This window comes from Chrysochloris asiatica, unplaced genomic scaffold (assembly GCF_000296735.1).
Source record: "Chrysochloris asiatica unplaced genomic scaffold, ChrAsi1.0 scaffold00005, whole genome shotgun sequence".
Taxonomy (NCBI): Eukaryota; Metazoa; Chordata; class Mammalia; order Afrosoricida; family Chrysochloridae; genus Chrysochloris; species Chrysochloris asiatica.
In genome coordinates, this window is record NW_006408523.1 from 13,276,055 (window position 1) to 13,298,661 (window position 22,607).

At 42.7% G+C, this 22,607-nt stretch overlaps 1 protein-coding gene across 4 annotated transcripts in view; it reads left to right on the top strand.

Moving 5' to 3' along the window:
- Positions 1–22,607, top strand: part of DOCK9 (dedicator of cytokinesis 9) — a 372,149-nt gene that overhangs the window by 290,065 nt on the left and 59,477 nt on the right. For 2 of the 4 annotated variants that reach the window (XM_006831978.1, XM_006831979.1), the window contains exons 34-38: positions 5,672–5,805; positions 7,973–8,087; positions 11,145–11,211; positions 12,915–12,962; positions 16,207–16,343. In XM_006831978.1, coding sequence (XP_006832041.1) covers positions 5,672–5,805; positions 7,973–8,087; positions 11,145–11,211; positions 12,915–12,962; positions 16,207–16,343 — 501 coding nt within the window. Of the gene's footprint in view, positions 1–5,671; positions 5,806–7,972; positions 8,088–11,144; positions 11,212–12,914; positions 12,963–16,206; positions 16,344–16,946; positions 16,991–22,607 lie in introns of all 4 variants that reach the window. The other 2 variants (XM_006831980.1, XM_006831981.1) reach the window with 2 other exon arrangements.

Sequence of the window (22,607 nt, forward strand, 5' to 3'; positions counted from 1 at the left end):
TCTCCCATCTTTAAAAATACATATCCTTGTTGAATTGGTATTATGTTTTGCTGTGTATCTTCTCAAAAGCAGCTGCAAACTAAATAGAATTATAGAAAATAAATAAGTATAAGGCCTCATTCCCTTTTATGATTGCCTTCCTGGGAAGCTCTGTGTTTGAACTGGGTTTTTTAGCTCTTACTTTGGCATGCTTAGCAACTGCTTTTGGTCATCCAAGAGTTTCCAGTTAGGTGGAACCCCTGTACCATCGTCCTTCAAGAGCAGATTTTCTCCTTCTGTCTCTATGGGGAAGAAATGCTATTTCCATACAGCTTGAGAGTGAGTCCTCACTAGTTTGTTTTTCAATGTTTTTGAAATATGATGCATGTATAAAACCAACTCTGGAATGAGATTAGTTCTAAAAGGCAAGCATTCTTAGGCTAAGCGTTCCTTTTCCAGTCTTCTGTAGATTGCATTGGACTGTCTTGTGTAGGGCAGTGGGAGGGCAGGAAGTCCTTACTAAACATCTTCTCAGTTTCCTTCTTGTGGTGTGTCATTGTGTCTACTCCCAGCACCGTACAGGACAGAGTAGAAGTGCTCTAGAGAATTCCCCGGGTTGTCATTGGTAAAGACGTAGCTCACCAGGTCTTCTTTCACTCACGTGGAACTGCTGAATGGGTGTGAACCACTGACCTTGCAGCTATGAGCTTAACCACTGTGTTACCAGGCTCCTCTTCTGTTTGCTGATGTTGTTGTTGTTAAGTGTCCTGTATAGGGTTTCCCAGGAGCGGCTGGTGGGTTTGAACTGCCCACCTTGTGGTTCGAAGTCCAGTGCTGATCTGACAGTGCCGCACCACAAGTCCTTTCAGTTTACTTACGTGCTCTTTAAAGTTTTTTAAAAGTTAGGCACTGAGCCAGTGTGTTAAATACAGAGAGCCCCATTTTTCTGTTCAGCGTGCTGATTGTGATTTATTGAATCTCCATCTGTTTGCCTTAGAGTAGGACTCTGGCTCTGGAATCAAGCCTAAAACGCTGAGAATTTAGGCTCTCCGTTAGCTTTCCTGGGGGCCTCACTCTCCTAACTTCGATGTCATACACTGAATGTGAATTCTGGTTCTGATACTAGACTCATGCTTACACTGTGATTACAATGCTGGGTTCCTTTTCTCTCTGAGTTTAGGAAAGGACTCCTTCAGAGTTGCTTTGGCAGGGCTCCCCTTGCCCCCTCCTCCATGGCACCCCATCACACAGTGTTCACCCCGCCAAGGGCAGGCTTGCTGGACACTAAGACTCTGTGTTTGCACGTTCTAGCCTTCTCTGATACTCTCACATGGCGCTAGCTCCTCTCTTCTTGGTCTTAAATTTACTCCACACACTGAATCCGTTTCAGGCATGGTAGTAGATAAACAGGGGTGTTGCTGTTGTTGTTAAGAACCATCAAGTTGGTTCTGACCCATAGAGACCCTGTATAGTGTTTCTGAGGAGCTGCTGAGTTTGAACCGCCGACCTTGCAGTTCAAAATGACTTTACATTCCAGCGTACTAACCCACAGTGCCACACCAGGAGTCCAAACGGGTAGAGGGTGGGACTTAGTACACTGGTATGGTGTGGCTTCCTATGAGGTTAAGGACCTATTGGCATTGCCTAAGAAATTATGCCTTTATTCCATTACCCATCCAAATTAAAATGCAGCAATTAAAAAATGCTTTAGGTATATTTTTGGTGTCTAAAACGTTTGGTGTCTAAAAATGCTTTAGCAGCTAGCCATAGGATTTATTTTTAAAATGAGAAGTCTGAAGTTTTCAGTGTCTCAGTCCACTTGCTTGCTGGAATCTGAAAAGGACGAACACTGTTCCCAGGTGCCGGTGTGGGAAGCTATGCTGAGCACAGTGCCAAAGTCTCCTTGTGCGGCCTTCAAACCCAGCCAGGCCTTTGAGCTACAGGCGTGTCTTTTGGTTCCTCGGAATGTACAGTCTGAAAAGTCCTTTTCGATTTTGTGATTGACTTAAATCTTATCTAATCAGGCAGCCAATCTATTACCTTTAAAAATCCAAAAGGTCCAAGGTGGGCTGTTTTCTACCTTCAAACAAATGCTGCTTTTGCGTGGATGTTGTAAGTTTTACAGCCAGCTTAGAATTCCTTTTTGCTCTTCACTGTTTATTGCAGATATTCCCAAACAGTCTCAGTTCATAGCATCCTTAGTCATCACTGTCATTTTCCTGGGGATCCGCAGGACGAGAGAAACACCTGACAGGTGTGGGACAGTGAATAGGACTGTACCCATGAATATATGTGGATTTGGCAGAAACTATTGTGGCATATATGAAGGGGCTTCAGAAAGGTTGTAGAAAAACTCCACCATCTTTTCATTCTATTTTTCCATGAACTTTTGGAAGCCCCCTTCTGTATTTATGTGTGCTGTCATTATACCCAGGGACATAGTAGAGCATACAGAGTCCTGGTGTGAGGCTGTAGCATAAGCACTGGACCACAAGGTTGGTTTAAACTGGAAGGCTGGCAGTTCAAACCCACCAGCTGCTCCTTGGAAACCTTATATAGATCTCTATGAGTCAGAAACAACTCAATAGCACTTAACAGCAACATTAGACCATGCAGAGGGTACAAAGTTATGAAAACATCTTAGCCAGGACCAAACATCTTGAGGGAATGAGTCTCTGGGCTTAGGGACTTAGGATCCGAGCCTTAGGGGACATCTAAATCAGTTGACATAGCATAGTCCATGTCTTCTAGATCCTACTTTGTTGACATACCTTAAAATTGGGAGCTGCCATCTGAGATGGGATTTTTGGTCTCTCCGTGTTAAGAGCAAAGAGTGAAGAAATTCAAAGAAGCTAGGGAACAATTAGTCCTAAGGACAATTGGGCCATTGAAACCTCAGCTTCCACCAGAACTAGATGGTGCCCAGCTTCTACGACCGACTACTCTGATAGGGATTACAGTAGAAGGTTGTGGATAGAGTGGGAGGAAAATGTAGAGCATAATGCAAAATCATAAAAATGACCAGACTTATTTTTGGTCTGATAAAGACTGCTAGAACCCCTGAGGCCACGGCCCTTTGTTACCCTTCAAGCTGGGGACTGAATGCATCCCTGTAGGTGAACTCTCAGGAAAGCCATCATGGTGCTTGCTGGTTACGTGCTGTGAAGTCAGTTCCAACTCATAGCAACCCTGTATAGGGTTTCCAAGGCTGTAAATCTTTTCAGAAGCAGAAAGCCTCATCTTTCTCAAATGGAGCGGCTGGTAGATTCAAATTGCTGACCCTGTGATGAGCAGCCCAGTTCGTAGTCCACTGCATAGTGAGGGCTCCTTCAGCAATAGTAGATAAGCCTGTGAAATGACCAGTAACTCAAGGAGGAGTATAGTCCTTAGAACAATCAACCGTGATGCTGAAAGGACAGTATTTAACCCAAAACAAAGCTCAGGAGGCTGGAAGGGACAGGAAAGAAGGATGAATGGACATGGGGAATCCAGAGAGGATGTGGAAACGGTGCTGTGACATGGTGGGACTTGGCATCAGTGTCGCAAAGTAAAATGTGTAGACATTGTTGAACAGAAAGCTAATTTACCCTATACACTTCCATCCACATCACAATACAAAGCTAAAAAAGAAACACCTGGCAGGTTGTGTTTGTTAGGTAAATAGTCCTGGTGTGGCGCTGTAGGATAAGCACTGGATTGGCAACCACAAGGTTGGCTGTTCAAACCCACCAGTACCTCCTCGAAAACCCTATACGCAGCCACTATGAGTCAGAACCAACTTGATGGCACCAGTCACTCCGTGGGAGAAAGATGAGGATTTCTGCTCCTGCAAGGGTTTACAACCTCGGAAACTTTACAACGGGGTCGCTGTGAGCCACAATTGACTTGACAGCACTTCATTAACAACATCAAATTTTGAGTTTCATGCATTAAGACAACTTTTAATTTAAACAGACTGCCATAAATTGTGCGGGAAAACACTACATTTTCTTATGTAGTACAAATAAATCTATCAATAAATTTATACTTTGAAGAGTTAATCTCTATTTTTTTTTCATTATTTAGAGAATACTTTATTAGTTTCTGTAATCAAACCCATGTAGATAAGACCTTATATATTCAATACAGTGCGTTATCCCTGTACATATGGGGGGATACTTTTTCCAAAGTTGATACAGCACAGATAAAGTTTCCAGAAATTCAAATTACATATATGTGTGTGTGTGTGTGTGTGTGTGTGTGTATATATGTATATATACTGGTAGCGTAGTGGTTACGAATCGGGCTGTGAACCTTAAGGTCAGCGGTTTGAAACTACCAGCCGCTCCGCGGGAGAAAGATGAGGCTTTCTACTCCTGTAAAGATTTACACCCTCGGAAACCCTGTACAGGGTCGCTATGGGTCGGAACCGACTCGACGGCACTTAACAACAACAACAACAACAATAACCACAGGTCCAGAGAACTTGATACGTTCTTATGTTCTCATGATTTAACAACCACCACAAGGAAATGGACATAAGTTTTAAAACTACCTTCACATCAGTCTTCAATCATTACAGTGATTTGCTCGTTTGATCCTTGTGCCTTCTCAAAGTGTGGCATCAGAGTGGACACCACACAACTCGTTTCGTGTTCCACATTGAATTCACCTAAGACTTGCTGTTCATTGTTGTTGTTAAGCGTTGTCAAGTCCATTCTGATTCACAACGACCCTGCATAAGGTTTCTGAGGAATCACTGGTGGGTTTGAGCCACTGACCTTGTGGTTAGCAGTCCAGTGCTTATCCTACCATGCAACATAGGGCTCATGTTGTTGTTGTTATGTGCCGTCGATTCGGTTCCAACTCATAGTGACCTTGTACAGGGTTTCCGAGGCTGTAAATCTTTACGGGAGCAGAACACCTCCTTTCTCCCGCGGAACAGCTGGTAGTTTCGAACTGCTGACTTTGTGGTTCGCAGCCCGATTCGTAACCACTATGCTACCAGAGCTCCTATAGGGCTCATGTTGTTGTTGTCAAGTGCCGTCGAGTTAATTCCGACCCAACATGACCCTGTATAGGGTTTCCAAGGAGCAGCTGGTGAGCCTGAACCGCAGACCTTGCAATTCAAATGGCTTTGCAGTCTGGCGCATTAACCCACAGCGCCACACCAGCACTCCAGCTATCGGGCTCATAGCAACCACCAAATACCCAGCTTCACAAAACCATGATGTCATCAGAAGCCTGTAGCAGGACCTTATGTCAACAGACGTCAGATGTCTCTGTGCTTGAAATTTGACTGTAAAACATCCCATGGTACCTTTTGAGTTTACAAGGTCATCTCATACTTTGAATGCTGTGCAGTTATTGGATAGGTTCATTTTTAAAATTTGATTATTTTTGGTGGAGTTCTCTTTTTTTAATTTTTTAAGGCTTCATTCTGAACCAATGTGTTCCCCTTGAGTCTTAGCAATCGAAGGTTTCTAACAAACGACTTGATATATATGTCTTAATGTTTCAGAGTAAAGCTTATTTTTTTGGCTTGATTCCTTAAAGGTGAGGTAACTGGATGCAACTCTTTAACCAACTTTCTAAGAATGGGTAAAAAAAAAAAAAAAAAAAAAGTCCTATATGAGCATTTCCCTTAAAAGTTCACTTTTTTATGTTGTTCTGTTTTAACCCAAATTTTGGTCTTGGCTTCATTCCCATTTAGCTTCTCCATATACGACTTCAACTCCAAATATCAGTAATGTGAGGAACACTGACTCCAGAGGTTCACTCATCAGCACGGATTCGGGCAACAGCCTTCCTGAAAGGAACAATGAGAAATGCAACTCCCTAGATAAGGTATTTTCTTTTCAGATAACTCAAGTGATTGTCTGAGCTCATGGATTTAAAGCAAGATTTAAAACAGTCCTGGTGTGGCGCTGTGGGTTAATGTGCCAGACTGCAAAGCCGTTTGAACTGCAAGGTCTGCGGTTCAGGCTCACCAGCTGCTCCTTGGAAACCCTATACAGGGTCGCTATGGGTCAGAACCAACTTGACAGCACTTAACATAAACAAGTTCTAGTGTTGATGTAGTGGGACCTTTGTAAAGGACTATGCCTTTAACCTGTAGTAAATGATTAGAGCATTATCTAAAGATGGGGCCTGATCTCTGAGTCTCCCTGATTCCTGATTCCCAGATCTCAGCCCAGGGGTAATGTGTACCCAGAGCATCCTCCACCAGTGATTCTGGCAGGTTGGACGTGCAGGGAAATCAAAATATCATGCTCACCTGTCTTCAGGCCAGGAGAACATTTATACCACAGTTATCAAGGCAAAAAGTCGGAAGCCAACTCCAGATAGGAAGTGATCATACAGGTGATTAAGTGATATATGGCTTCATTAGAAATGGCTGTGTTCCTACAGCCCCTGCCCACCCACACCCACCCCCCTACACACAACACACCCCTTCATCTTCAGCCTTTCGTTTAAAATCACTAAGGTTCTGACCATTTGGAACTTTGTGGAAAGCATGCGGACTTGGGCTTACACCTGGCAACCAGGATAGATGGGTACCATCCTGGCACTGTTTTCTTGGGATAGTTCAAGTTTCACATAAGCACCTCACAGGTGAACTGTTAAGGGGTGTGTCCTGAGTTCTCGACAGAGCAGAGAGTGTGTTTCCTGAGGCATCAGGTCTGTGGCCTTCCGGGCCGTTTCTGTGGCTTGGCACGGATTTGATTACTTGTAGACGTGGCTCCCTGGTGGGGTGTATATTGTGATGCCTTTGACTTTTGACCCTAACATGCCTCCGCTCGGCAGAGGGAGACGCTGGTGAGAAGGCACTCTGCTTATGTCATACGCAGCGCTGGAGAGGAGGAGGCGAGCTGCCAGTCAGCCAGGAAAAACCGGGTCACTGTGGACTTTTCCCTTCTCACGATCCCGTCTTTGCCAGAGGAAACCTTGCATGCTGCACCTCCCCTCCCAGGGCACCAAGTACTGAGTTCTCCTAGCCACTCCCCCTGAGCGGAAGGGCGAAACAATGCGCTTGCGCCGCTGTTCTGCCACTAAGCGCACCTGGACCGTCTTCCTTGCGGGAAAATACTGCTTATAAATGAAACCAGTTTGCTATTGGTGGTTTTTCAGTTTGCCCACCAATGCCTTAAATGAAGCAATCTCTTTTTGCCCCTCCACCGATCTTTTGGTATAGCAAAAACAGAAAAAAAAAAGATTCCTGATTTCCATGGAAATACAACTTGGAGGCTGTTTAAAATGTCTTGTGTTTTATGACAATCCAAGATTACCGCTTTGTTTTTGATGTGAACGCTTTAAACCTGTGGCCCTGCAGCTTAGTGGCAAAACTGCTATCCCCCGTTGTGCGCTGAGTTTCTGACGTTTGCAGTGTTGAGCTAAGCTGATGACCCAATGACCTCATCTGCTTAGGATCTTTGGCAGTGTGGAGGTGTCCCCGTTTGTACCTATTGAGGACCTGTCTTTGCCCCGAAGGTGCCCTGTGACATCCATTAATGGCAGTGACTCACTTCCCAGTGTTGTGATTGATCCGTAGTGACACCCTAGACTTCCTTTGCTGTGCCAACCATTCATATATTCCAGACGATATGGTTAGTTGTGCCGCATCTCTGGCATCTTCGTTTCTGTGTTCGGTCCTAGGCCAACCTCACAATCGTTGCTATCCGTGAGCACGCATACTTCTCTTGCATGCAGATTTACTTGGTGCTTCCAAACTAAACCAATAACCAAAAGTGTGGTTCTCCAGTTTGAAAGGTTTGTGCTATCTGCCTTGTCCCTTAGGGAAGTAAGCAAAGAAGACAAGCCAATGCTTCTGTGGGATAGCATTTGTGTAGACTTGGGTGAAGGTGTGTCTAGTTGAATTGTAGATAAAGTGCTTATACCTTCAAATTTACATGATTTGACTCTATCCTAAGAATTGTTCTTTTGAGGGAGTAAAGTAGAACTATATTTTCTTTTTGTATGTGAAGGGAAACATCACCTGTTATTTCCTTTTTAGCACCACCAGAGTGGCACTTTGGGAAATTCTGTGGTTCGCTGCGACAAACTTGACCAGTCTGAGATTAAGAGCCTGCTGATGTGTTTCCTTTACATCTTAAAAAGCATGTCTGATGGTAGGTGAAAATGAAAATTTCTGTTTCACGTTTCCTAGTTTCAGGATTTTTTTAATTTAATTGTAATTAGTTGAAGGGCTACAAGCATTAAAAGAAGCTTCTTCTTTTCTTTGAAATGCATGTCAGTTTACTAAAGGTAGTAGAAATAAGAGCCTGCAGTGGTGGGATAGTGGCAGAATTCTGACCTTCCATGAAGAAGACCCGGGTTCGAGTCCCAGACAGTACTCCACATGTGCAGATACCACTTGCCCGTCAGTGGAGTTGCTGTGATACTGAGCTGCTTTCTGTGGAGACAAACTGCTGAAATCTCATCCAGTGAGAGCCCTGCGGATCACAGTGGCCAATCCCATTGTGCCTAGGGTCGCCATGAGTAAAAGGCCAACTCGACAGGCAGCTCACAACAGCGGTGAAATAAAAGACTTCGTTGGGAGGAAAGAGTTCTGTTAATTATTTTATTCTAGACAGTAAGTTCTAACGTGTGAATGGACCTATTTTTTTTAATTTATATTAAAGTTGAACCTAGCATGTTAGTGAAAGGGAGAGAGATGCAGATAATGGAAATAAATTTAATTGGTCCAAACAAACTCCTACTTACTGGAACTTGCATAACTGTATGAGTCAGTCTCTGAGATTAGAAAGCACAGTGTTGGGGGACCTATGCATTCCTTCCACATAGACTGATTTTGTGACATTCCTGGCTTTACCTGAGAATATTATTTTTAAATTTCTAATAATCTAGTCAATTTAAGAAGATATGACAGGACCCATAGGAACCCTGAACAGGGTTTCCGAGGCTATAAATTGTTATGGGAGCAGAAAGCCTCCTCTTTCTCCCACGGAGCAGCTGGTAGTTTCGAACTGCTGCCCTTGCAGTTTACAGCCCGATTTGTAACCACTACCTTTTAAAAATGGCTTGTGTTCATTCATTAATTTAGTCACCTATTTACTCAACAAATAGTTAAGGTTTATACTTCTATAATCCAGGTATAGGATTTTCTGTGTAGGAAGATAAATAATACAAGGTTCCTATTTATAAAAAAAGAAGAAGAGAAGAAGATGTGACAGGTTCCAAGGCCCAACTGTTGGCTCTAGTCACGTGGAGCAACAGAGGAAAAGGAGACTCGGGAAGAGGAAGAGGATACGGAGGATGTGGCTAATTGTCTCCTTTGTCATGAGACCAGAACTAGATGGTGCCTGGCTATCATTACTGAACATTTTCATCAAAGGTTCTGTTGTTGTTATTGTTAAGTACCATCAGTCGGTACTGACTCATAATAACCCTGTGCACAACAGAACGAAACTCTGCCCGGTCCTGGGCCAACCTCACAATTGTTGGTATCCCTGAGCCCATCACTGCCACCACTGTGCCAGTCCTTCTCACTGGGCATATTCCTCTTTTTCTCCATCCTCCACTTTACCAAACATGATATCCTTCTCCAGTGACTGGTCACTCCTGACAACATGTCCAAAGTATGACAGACGAAGTCTGGCCATCATGGTTTCCAAGGAGTTCCCTGGCTGTACTTCTTCCAACACAGATCTGTTTGTTCTTTTGGCAGTCCATGACTTTCAATATTCTCCTCCAACTATGCAAAGGCTATCTGTTGTGTAGATCATGACAAGCCATGGACAACATTGCAAAGTATGAGTATTCCAGAACATTTAATTGTGCTCAAAAGGAACCTGTACAAAGACCAAGAGGCAGTTGGTTCAAACAGAACAAGGGAACATCAAATGGTTTAAAATTAGGAAAGGTATGCGTCAAGGTTGTATTCTTCCACCATATTTATTCAATCTGCATGGTAGACAAATAATCCAAGAAGTTGGATTTTATGAAGAAAAACATGGCATCAGGATTGGAGGAAGACTCATGGACAACCTGTGATAGGTAGACGATACAATTTTGCTTGCCAAAATCAAAGGGGGCTTAAAAATACTTACTGATGAAGATCAAGGACCACAGCCTTCAGTATGGGTTGTACCTCAGTGTAAAGAAAACATAAATCCTCACCACTGGACCAATAAACAACATCCATATAAATGGAGAAAAGATCAACATTATCAAGGACTTCATTTTGCTCCTGGATCAACCATCAACACTCACAGAAGCAGCAGTCAAGAAATCAAACGACATACTTACTGCATTGAGCAAATATGCTGCACAAGACCTCTTTATAGTGTTGAAGAGCAGAAGTCAGTTTGAGGACTAAGGTGTTCCTGACCTAAGCCATGGTATTTTCAATTGCCTCATATGCATGCAAAAGTTGAAAAGGTTCTGTAGAAGAAGTCTCATCAACAGGAAGCAAATGAAGGACAAATTTTTTAATTCTCATGGAGTCTAGACTTTCTGGAGCCATGGAGGGTGGGTAAACCCCTGAAATTATTTCCCCGAGATAATATTTTAGCCTTAAACTAAAAATACCCTGAAATAATTTAAAAACTCAACAGTGGTTCCACTTAAGTAGTTTAAAAAAACAGCATTATGTTCTTTTAAAAACTTTATGGGAGCAGATTAACAACAGCTATTCGAAAGTAGGAGAAAGATCAGAGTTTCCGCTCCCATGTAATTTTAACGCCTCAGAAACTCTATGTTGGGTGGCTATGAGTTAGAACTGACTCGGTGGCACTTAGCAACAACAACTCAAAAGACTAGCTAGGCACCTTAGGGTGCAGTGAGTTCATGTGACTGAGGGAGGAACAACTTAGAGAAGGAGGTGAGAAGGTTGCCCAACTCACCAGATGCAGTCAGTGTTCCTAACTAATAGATGTAGGAAGTACTGAATCCAGCTGCATGTTTTACTATGTATAAACACATGCGTAAGTAAGTGTGCATTGTACTGTGTGGTTACCAGATAATGTGATAAAAATTAAAGTTCAGTTGTTCAAGTGTAGCTTCTTAAAGTTGTATAATTCTGTTGGATATGTTATCCAATATAGCTTAGTGTCTCTGGTTTATCTTTTCATCAATCTTTCCATCGTAGCTAAAGTAATAGGCGATTCTCCATAATGTATATTATATACATCATGATTCTGATCAAATAAATGTTTATTTTCTAGATGCGTTATTTACGTATTGGAACAAGGCCTCAACATCTGAGCTTATGGATTTTTTTACGATATCAGAGTGAGTAGTTTTTGTTGTTGTTATTTTCTGCTTATTGCTGTACCTGTCTTGCTAAGTCAAAGGTGTGAAGGGATACTGCCCGGTGGCTCATGACCCAATGGGCAGTTGTTAAGTGTCATTGAGTCAGTTCTAACTCATAGCGACTCCATGTAGGGTTTCCTAGGAGCTGCTGGTGGGTTTGAACTGCCGACCTTGTTGTTTGAAGTCCAGTGCTGATCCTACTGCGCCACACCAGAAGTCCCAGTGGGCAGTGACCAGCCTTAAACTGTTACAGATATGTGGCAGGATAGAGCAAAAGTAATAGCGTAAAATGAATGAACTGAATTGAGTGGACGCTGCTAGTGTAAATTGAATGTAACGTAAACATTCAGTCAGATGTAGAAACTGAGACAGAGAAAAAACGAGTATGATTTTCAAATGTTTGATAAGAAGTCAAAGTGAAATCTTACGTATTACTATTTTATCTCATCAATCTAGGTTTCTGATTTACGTTAGGCTCTTTACTATTAGAACCACAGATCTGCAGTCTTTTATGGAAAACCATTGATTTTCAGAATTCAGTATTTTGGGGGTTTTATTTTAATTTACATAGAGAGTATAGTATATGACATCCAACAGGGTTTCAGGCAGCTCAGTATTATTTCTGCAGCAAACAATAGGATTGTGCATAGTAATTAGATAACGAATAACTAGTTAGCTTTGTGTCTGCTGGTTTGGGTCGTGTTTTGCTGGTGAAGTACATTTGTACATATACTGAGGTGGAAATCCGCAGCTTTCTGAGCTTGTTAATTTCATAGTGCCATGACTTTGTCTTCTGCTGAGTTACAGAAGAAATCTGTCATGTGGTCAAGGAGAGTCACAGCACCAGAGGAACTCATTAGACATTAGCTGTTGTTGGGGGCCATCGCATCAAGCTCAACTCATAGGCACCCCATGTTACAAAATGGGGCTGCCCCATAGGATTTTCTTAGCTAGAATCGTTAAGGGAGCAGATTACTGGATCTTTCTGTCAGAGAGTCTCTGTGTAACTTCAAACCACCAACCTTTCAGTTAGCTGTCAAGACTGTGTAGAGTTCATTAAATAGGTTCCTTAAGACGCATGTAACTTCCCTTTCTTTCTCTGTGGCTATATTAAAACAAAACTACACATTTTTTTCCTGGTGTGGCACTGTGGGTTAATGCACTAGACTGCAAAGTTGGTTAGAACTGTAGGTCAGCGGTTCCAGCTCACCAGCTGTTCCTCAGAAACCCTATACAGTGTTGCTATGGGTCAGAACTGACTCAGCAACACTTAACAACAGTATCACCACATTTGACATTTGCAAAGGGCCAGTCTGCATACTTGAGCTACGAGAGTGCTCCTTATACAACTTCAAGTGAAGGTTAAGCAAGTTGGAACAGTGTCCAAAACCGTTGATTCGTTACGTGATTTTGAAGGTAAAAGTGCCTTGGAATAAACATCCAGACTCTGAGGAAATGGGAAATCTTCTTGGTGGGCTTTACTCTTTGTGTCCCTCAGGAATCCATTGCAATGCTGATGATAGTAGCAAAATCTGAGGCCTCTCCTATTAGCCCTCCAGGCATAAGTAAGAGGCAGAAATAAGATTTTATTGCATTTCCTATGATTGATGGTTTTAAATAAGAGCGTGTTGGTAACAATGTTGTCTTCATATTTCCCTAATAACTGTACATCTCATCTGCAGAGTCTGCTTGCATCAGTTCCAGTACATGGGAAAGCGATACATAGCCAGGTACTGTCGGCCGTTCTGGGGTGAAAATTGTGTCACTTGACTCCCCCTACTTTTCTCTGTTACTTGGCTCTGAATGTGTGGGAATCGTCAGCTCTGGTGATTTGCAGTTGGAATTCACAGACAAAAAACTATGAAGACATTTGGCAGGCGTTTAGGTTGCCACCATCAAAACCTGCTAGCATCTTTCTCCTGCATTCCTACATCCCTGCTGTCTCCTTTTAATTCCGACATAACTCTTGGAAGCCTTCTCTGCGATGGCACGTTGCCACACGTGTGCACTTCCGTCCAGATCTTACCTGCACTGTTAGTTCTGTCTCCTCCTTCTCCTCTCGGTGATGTCTCTTTTTTTCTCATTTTTAACCTTCTTGCTCCCAACTATATAGATACTAATTTCTCATTGAACCACTTCCCTTCTTTCTTAATGCAGAATTGTTTCCAGTCCACCCCAAATATTTTTGGACTGACACAAATTTCTCTGAAATTGAGTGTTTTCCCCCCTCTCAGTCTTAGTAATCTCCAAATGCCCTGTGTTTTTATCCCACCAAATACTGCTGCATCTCGTGATCTGTCAGTCCCCTCACCAAGACCATATGTCCTTGGTTCCACATTGAGTTCAAGGAGTTAGACATTCCTGCTCAGAAGTATCCCAACAGCCCCTCTTTGGAATACTTCCTCAGAGCACATCCTGCCCATAAACAAGTCTATTAACTCCTGCTCTGCAGCCAGTCACGTGTCTGTATTCATTTTTTTTTCCTGTGTTGTGAGCTGTTCTCTCTGTGTGATATACGGGTATTGGTCTAAGAATTATATTTTCTATTATTTTGTTTTTAAATAGCATAATTATAAGTGAGATTATGTTTTATGTTTAAAAAAAACTAAAATTTTGTTGTAATTGATTTTTTTCCCCTCCTATATATAATTCTGTTTTTAACCAATTATAGGAAAGAGTTTTTTGGGTTTTTAAAAAATCTTTAAGTGTGAATACTTGTTTTCTATGTTGGCATTCTTTTCTGGGGATATTAGAGAAATTTTCAGAATTACATTTTGTATTAAGAAATCAAAGTATGTGTTTTCTTTTAAGAAAAGCAAATGTTGAGAACATATTTTGCTTTTTCCTCCTAGTAACGTGTATTTTCTCATTTTTATTGAAATTTGGTGATATTTGACGTTTTCTAAACTTGGCTTTTTTAAACTATAACAGTAATCTTTACACTTGATATTTGTGTACAAATGCAAGTATATACAGGGAGGTCTTATACTAGTCTCATTTTATGCCTTCAGTTTATTCTTGCTGACTTTACCCAGTGTAGCTGGATGATCTATGTGTTTTATAACACAAAGACACTATATTGGGCAGGCTTCACACCCTTTTATCAGTATCTGTCACCTACGTCACCAGATGGCATTTGAGAATAGTATGCAAAATAGAACAAAATGCCTCAGAGCTTAAAGTGGTGAATGCAGGAAGCTGCAGGTTTCTGCCCCAACAAAATATTTTTATATTGGATTTTGGTGAAACGGCTAGCTTGTGTTTCAGTGGATTAAAATGTAAGGTTTTTAAGAAAGCCTTCCAACTCATTAGCACCCTGTATATATTTGCATCTGTAGGTATGTGCCATCTGATCCCTTAAAGTTAGATAGTCATGGGAAGGCGGAAGTGGAAGATGATGTAATTCTATGCTTTATAGAAAATTGCCTTGGTCTCTGCTGCATGTGGGGGGAAAAAGCTCTGAAATCTTCATTTCAACGTTGCCAGTGTTTACCATCCATGGTGGTCGAGCTTCATAAATACTGTGCCTTTCCTTCCCATTGTGTCTTCTGGAAACCACCAGCAGCATGCTGTCTGACAATGGTCCATGCATGTCCTGTTCCTCCACACAGTAATAACACAGTGAAGGGGAATGGTTGGCTCTGGGATTGGGACAGGTGTGGTTCCAGCGCGGGTGTCAGGTTTCATCTGCTTTGGTGACGGTACACAGCAGGAAGTTACTGGTCCAATTGCTAACCCAGATCACTTTTCTGTTTTCTTCACTTGATTGCTGACAAGTTTAACACAGTGTATGGCTCTGCTCCTACATGCTTGGGTAAGAATGAAGGTGTCCAAATAGCCTCATCTAATTCCTTCCATTGCATGTTTGTTCACTGCCTGCCAATGCTCTGCATTTATTTATTTAGTTAGTTGCCTTTTTTTAATATATGGAATCCCAAAAGGTTTGCAGTGTTTTGACAGCTGTCAGAAACATTAACCTTAGGCACCACATAAGTGGTGGCTTGATAAATGTGTATATATATATAAATATATATATATATACATACATATATATATGTGTGTATATATATATATACATATATACACACATATATATATGTATACACACACACACACACACCACAGAGAGAGAGAGAGAGAGTCTGTTGTGCGGTGGGTTAATGCACCAGACTATAAAGCCATTTGAACTACAAGGTCAGCAGTTCAAGCTCACCAACTGCTCCTTGGAAACCCTATACAGGGTCACTATGGGTCGGAATCGACTCGATGGCAGTTAACAACAATCTATATAATATACATATTGTTGTTGTTGTTAAGTGCCGTCGAGTCGGTTCCGACCCATAGCGACCCTGTACAGGGTTTCCGAGGGTGTAAATCTTTACGGGAGTAGAAAGCCTCATCTTTCTCCCGCGGAGCGGCTGGTAGTTTCGAACCGCTGACCTTAAGGTTCGCAGCCCGATTTGTAACCACTACGCTATAGGAGCTCTGGTAGCGTAGTGGTTACCAATCGGGCTGCGAACCTCAGGGTCAGCAGTTTGAAACTACCAGCTGTTCCACAGGAGAAAGATGAGGCTTTCTGCTCCCATAAAGATTTACAGCCTCGGAAACCCTGTACAGGGTCGCTATAAGTCAGAACCGACTCCACAGAACATAACAACAGCAAATATATATACATATATATTATTTATTTATTTATTTATTTTTAATAGTCTCTGTCAAGTACTTTGCAAAATGAGAAAGGTCTCTGTGCTTTGGCGTGGTTTTTGCTTCCCCTCGATCCCACGCTCTGCTGTGCACTCTGCCTGTTTTTGCTCCTGGCTTGCTCGGGTAGGGTCCCAGGCAGGCTGCTCACCTGCACCTAGTCTGTGCGTGGCCAGTCTCATTTGTGCAATGACGGCTTTCCTAACGCTCCTGGTCTTGCTGCAGGGTAACCAGTCTAACTTTTGCTTCTATCCCATTTCACTCATGTTGCAGGAACCAGGAGGGGTTGGGCCCCATAGTTCATGATCGAAAGTCTCAGACATTGCCTGTTTCCCGTAACAGAACAGGAATGATGCATGCCAGATTGCAGCAGCTGGGCAGCCTGGATAACTCTCTCACTTTTCACCACAGTAAGTCCCATGACATACCATCATCGTAACAGCCAGTCATCTCAGCTGACATCCAAGCGGGGACAGCCCCCGGGCCACACCAGACCACATCACCAACTTGATTTTTCTTGCAGCGCAGAACAAGTAGGGTGAAGAGCTCCCGGTGCGGTTTCCCTCCCCGGCGGAGAGTCCTTGGCACTTGGGAGAGACAATGGGGAAGCTGGTCAACTATGGCACCTAAACCCTCTTGGCCCTTTGCCGATTGCTCCCTGCCTGGTATCTTTAAGATAAAATTGGACAGGTTGGGCAGCCATGCATTGTCCAGAATTGAGAAGTAGCCATTGGATTCATTGTCTATGGCCAATACTTTCTGAATTGTTTTGCTTAACACAGCTGATTGATACAAGTGTTGATGTAGGCCTCCTACCACTCTTGAGAACATCTGGTACAATCCCTCTCTGAGGCCGTGCGTGTAGTTGACCAAGCGTCCACCTTCTGCCATGCCTGCTCTGAAAATTGGTGACTCCTTCCTTAATCAACAGTGAAAGCTTAAAGCCCGTGAATCAATGTGTGTAGCCTGTGGCAAAGCGTCCAATAACAAAGTGACTTTTTCTGTGTTTTCAGTGTGAGAAAGATTTCAAGTGTGCTTGGGATTTCTGTAGACAATGGTAAGATTTAATCAGGTCGAAGTCTGCTTATGAGGCTGCTTCACTTGCAAACCAAGACCTTTTTGTTCATCTTGCCTTCCTAACTTTGGGGCTTTCTAACTTCATGATAGAGATTTCTGCCAAAACGTGGGAGTGTATTATGACCCATTCACTTCTATTAGTCGCCAGAGGGGACGAAGCATCGTGTGCTTCTTTTAGACACTTAAGTGTGTTTCGTTTTCTTCAGTGTTTCATCATCTTCTACAAACTAGAAAACCTAAAAGATAGAAGCCACATAGCTTGTTAATACTAATGTGACCAGTGACAATAAAGACCATTTCTGTTAGTGGCCTGTGCCCTGAATCATTCTGTTCCTACCGCAAGCATGACACTGCAAAACTTATTGCTTTACCTGGAATACTGTTTATTCTCAATCTGAGAACCATTTTTTAATACATGGCTATGAATATCTTCCTCTCATTTCTAATTGTAAGACTCCCATTCACTCAGACTTTCAGCCCTACCTCTTGATACTAAGGCTAAGAGTAAAGGCAACATCCCCAACGCCTTGTATTGATAAAAATTCAAAACAAGAAAGTGGCAGAATCCAAATCCAGCTGCTTCCATCTCTTCTCCCCCACAGCGTTAAATGGAAGTGGCGAAGTCTCCTGTGTCCGACTGTAGGCTAGCTGTAAGTCAGCATTGTGTCAGTCAGCCACATAGTGGATTAGCAATCTGAAGATGGTTCTGCACTTAGTTGAAGAATATGCTTGAGCAGCAAGTAACACAGCATTGGGTTTATTTTTTCAACATCTTGTCTGTTAGGGCTTTTTCTAACAAGGGGTTGGAATCAAAGCACCACATTTTGCGATTTTTATTTTTCGTTTTCTCTCTAGCATACAGAAATCAACATGAATGATATGCATAGGGAGTAGGCAGGACCTGTTGGACTGCAGCTGCCCAGATGATTTACATAGAAAACCAAAACCAAACCACTTCCTGCTGTTGAATTGATTCCCACTCACGGCTGCCCTGTGTGTGTCACAAAAGATCCTGCTCCATAATGTTTTCCCATGGGCCTTTCTGAATACTTCTTTTTCCTCTTCAGTGTTTTCTGTTCAACAGAGGACTGATTCAATATCAGCTAAAACACAAGCTTGAACTTTGAAGCACATTTTAATAAAACATAAGCATTCCAAAGCCCTTACCTCCAAAAATAATCACTTAAGAAACACAGAACCCAAAACTAAACTGCATGATCAGCACACGGATAGCCAACCTGATTCCACCAAACCGAGCAGCAGCTCCCTCCGGTGCAAATGGATTTTGCAGTGGAGGTTTGAATTGGTGGTGAGAGACAGCTGGTTGTGTTCCGCTGCCAAAAGCCAAATTGTCAGCATGGTTAGTTTCCTTTCTCTCTTCCGGCTACCCACAGAGAACCCCATCCTCCTCATCTCATTCCCATTTCATCTTAGAGTGTTTGCTTCAGTCACTTGTCAGGGACACACCACCCTGCATCCCACTGTCTCTTGCTTTACCAGGAACAGTGAGCGGATCATTCTACCCTTCGCTTGTGTTCCTGCAATTTCTGCTCATCCAGAGTTGGCTCTGGTGTCTCACACACAAGTCAATGCTAGAATTCAGTCTCCCTGTACTAGTTCTGATTATGTATTTGGGTGGTTTCAGTCGTCCCCTGTGTTAGCTATTGATCCCTAAATTATAGCTCAGTCAAAAGCCACAAACAGAAGTATGTGTATACTACAAGTATACATGAACAGGTGTGTGTAGACGTGTATGTATACATACGTACATTGTTGTTGTTTTTTACATCCGTAGTTAGGTATTTTATAATAAATTTGTAGCCATATTTGTCCCTTCCACCCCCCAAAAAAATTCCTATTTAACAATGAATACAGTGCCTTCTATTGGACCAACCAATATGATACACACCAGTGCATGAGAAACTCACCAGGGACAGCAAGTCTAAAGTGAATTCATTTCAGGAAAGACTCGAAGTAGGAACAATTTCAATACTACAGTAACCGACACGTTACTATTATGTCATGTCAGACTCGCGGTAGAGCTTCGGAGGCTGTAAAGCCTCATCTTTCTTCCTTGTAATGGCTGGTGGATTTGAACTGTTGACCTTGCAATTAGCAACCTGACACGTAACCCACTTTGCCAAATTTTATACTTCAAAATTTATTACTACAATGCTGTTGTTACGGGCCATCAAGTCAGTTCCAACTCAGCAACCCACTGTAGGGTTTCCAGGGAGTGGCTGGTGGGTTTGAACTGCTGACTTTGCAGTTAGCAGTCCAAGGTTTATCCAGGACTCCAATGTTGTTGTTGTTAAAGTGCTGTCAAATCAGTTCTGACTCATAGCAACTCTGGATGTGGCATCTGAGGCTAGTCCTCCGTACCCCGTGTCCACTTCTTCAGTTTCACTTACTCATGGTCTACAGCCTAACCCCAACATGCTACGGCATTCACCTCACATAACCTTGTTGTTGTTGTTGTTGTTAAGTGCCATCGAGTCGGTTCCGACCCATAGCAACCCTGTACAGGGTTTCCGAGGGTGTAAATCTTTACGGGAGTAGAAAGCCTCATCTTTCTCCCGCGGAGCGGCTGGTAGTTTCGAACCGCTGACCTTAAGGTTCGCAGCCCGATTCGTAACCACTACGCTACCAGAGCTCCTTACATCACCTGTATTACAGTGTATTGTGGTCATTGGTGTAGTTTATTATTGTTGTTGTTAATCCCTTACTGTGCCTAATTTATAAATGAAACTTTATTGTAGGTATGTATGTATATACAGGAAAAAGCTTAGTGTGTATAGGGTTTAGTACTATTTGCAGTTTTAGGCATCCATTGGGGGTCTGGAAAGAACATATCACCTGGATAGAGGAAGGGATTTAGCAGATCTCCGTGTGACCAGCAGAGGGCAGCAGAGGACCGTGAGGACCGCAGTGCACCACCACCTCCAGCCCCATCGCCCAATAACGTATAACCCACTGTCTTTGAGTCTCTTCAGACTCATACCAAACGTTTATAGGGTTTCCAAGGCTGTAAATCTTTACGGGAGCCAAAAGCCATATCTTTATTCCATGGAGCAGCTAGTGGGTTGAACTGCTAACTTTGTGGTTAGCAAGCCAGTGCTTATCCCACAGTGCTACCAGGACTCCTAAATAACATGGTGGTGGTGGTTGTCGAGTTGGTTCCAGCTCATGTTATTGTTGTGAAGCGCCGTCAACTCCGTTCCGACCCACAGTGACCCTGTATAGGGTTTCCGAGGAACAGCTGGTGAGCTTGAACCGCCGACCTTGCAGTTCAAAAGGCTTTGCAGTCTGGCGCATTAACCCACAGCGCCACACCAGGACTCCAGAGGGGCTGTGAATGGTTCCAGCTCATAGCAACCCTGTATTCCGAGGAGCAGCTGGTGAGTTTGAACCCCCGGCCTTGAGATTCAGATGACTTTCTGGTCCAGTGCTTATCCCACAGTGCACACCAGGACTCCATTACTACAATGTTGTTGTTAAGTGCTATCTAATCGGTTCCAACTCATAGCAACCCAGTATAAGGGTTTCCAAGGAGCAAATAGTGAATTTGGACCTCTGACCTTGTAGTTCAAACTGACCTCGTGGTCCTGTGTTTATCCTACAATGCCACACCCAGAATCTGCATTACTACAATTTGTTGTTGTTGTTGTTAAGCCATCGAATCAATTCGACCCATATAGGATATATTTAATAAAATTCTCTAATACTTTCCCCCAGTGCTTTGTAAATAACATGATAGAACATGGACAAAGAATTCATATGCACTATGCTTATAACTCTAGGAGCTCTGGTGGTGTTTAATGGTTACAAATTGGGATGCAAACCTTAAAGTTAGCAGTTTGAAACTACCCACTGTTCCGCGGCAGAAAGATGAAACTTTCTGCTCCTGTAAAGATTTACAGCCTCCGAAACCCTGTACAGGGTTGCCATGTGTCAGAACTGACTCCACGGCACATAACCACCACCACCATGGGTCAGAACCAACTCCATGGCACCTCACAATGACGATGATGCTTATAACTCTAGTGGCTTTGGGATTTTATAGGAAATAATTAAAATGACCAAATACTCTATTTCAAAAATGCTATTAAAGGACAATTGTTTGTTGTTTGGGTCATTGGCCTGGCATAGATGATGAGTAAATAGTTAGAACATTAAACCATAGGCCTTATTACTATAATTTCCTCCCACTGTGTATCAATAGAAGAGAATTGTGCCAAATGACAGAATTCAGAGTGATTGCTCTCTATAGAATATTTCATACAAACCACATTATGGAAGGGAAATTAAGTGATAACGTGTTTACAAAAAAGTGATATTCTTGGGGGGGAGGGGAAGAGCACTTTGTATTTCTTTGATGGTCTTTGTTACTCTAGGGAGATATTAAATTCACCTGCACCATCATTCCTATTTCTCACTGGTGGTATAAAGGTGTAAAGCTAGCTAAGAGGTAGAAAGACCTGAAGAAAACCTGTATTCCGTGTAAGTCCATGTAAGACACAATTTTCAGATCACTGGGGTCTGATGCAGAGAATTGGATTTCAGGTCAGTGTGGAGAAGCATTTCTTGGCCTCCCTGCCCCTGAGCAGAATGGGCTAGCCTGGCTCGGGCAGCTGTAAGTGTGACAATAGCTGGAGGAGGCCTGGGGTGCAGGTCACACCAGCATTGTGAAGACTTGGACTAGATGGCTCATAAGGCCCATCTCACTCTGAAATGCTTTGATAGCCTAGACACCTACGTAACAGTATGAATGTAGGTGGTCATTACGTTACAACTTTATTGTATTTAATAAGGAGCTCTGTGCCACAGTGGTGTTCAAACCCACCCGGGGCTCCAGGAGACAAAGACCAGACAGTCTGCTTCTGTAAAAATTGTTTTTGTTGTTAAAGTGGTCATTGAGTCAGTTCCGACCTTGTATAGGGTTTCTGAGGAGCACCTGGTAAGCTTGAACCCCACCAACCTTGCGATTCAACCTGACTTTGCAGTCCAGCACGTTAACCCCACAGGGCCCCACCAGGACGCCCCTATAGACTACAGCCTAGAAAACGCTATGAGGCAGTCCTGCTCTATCCCATGGGGTCGCTATGAGTTGGAATTGCCTTCATGGCTCCTAACGACAACATTGTATATAATACTGAATTCATATGAAAAAATACAGACATTATATTCTTTCTCTGAGTTACAATTGAAATTCAAAAATAAGGTTTAAGTGTGTAAAATATATCTTTAAAAACAGGTAACGTGTCCTTGGAGCCTTTTTTTTTAAAAAAAGAAAGAAAGAAAGAAAGAAAGAAATGCATTCCTAATTATGACTTTCAGTGGAATTTGTAGGTTAGTCGGAACAGGTGCATCTAAATACTGTTTCCCTTCCTTTAGCGCAGGACAGAAGCCCTGTTGGGGCTGTTGGATAAGCCCTAGACTCGGGGGAAGAGAAGCGTTCTGCTCCATGATGGCACTGTGGCTGGGTTTTGGTTTTAGTGTAAGAAAAGGCCCAATTCCCTGCCAATGATTTAAAAGCAGCATGTGCCAGAAATGAAGGTGTTTGTGATCAAGTTTATTGTGCGTAGGTTGCAAAGCGC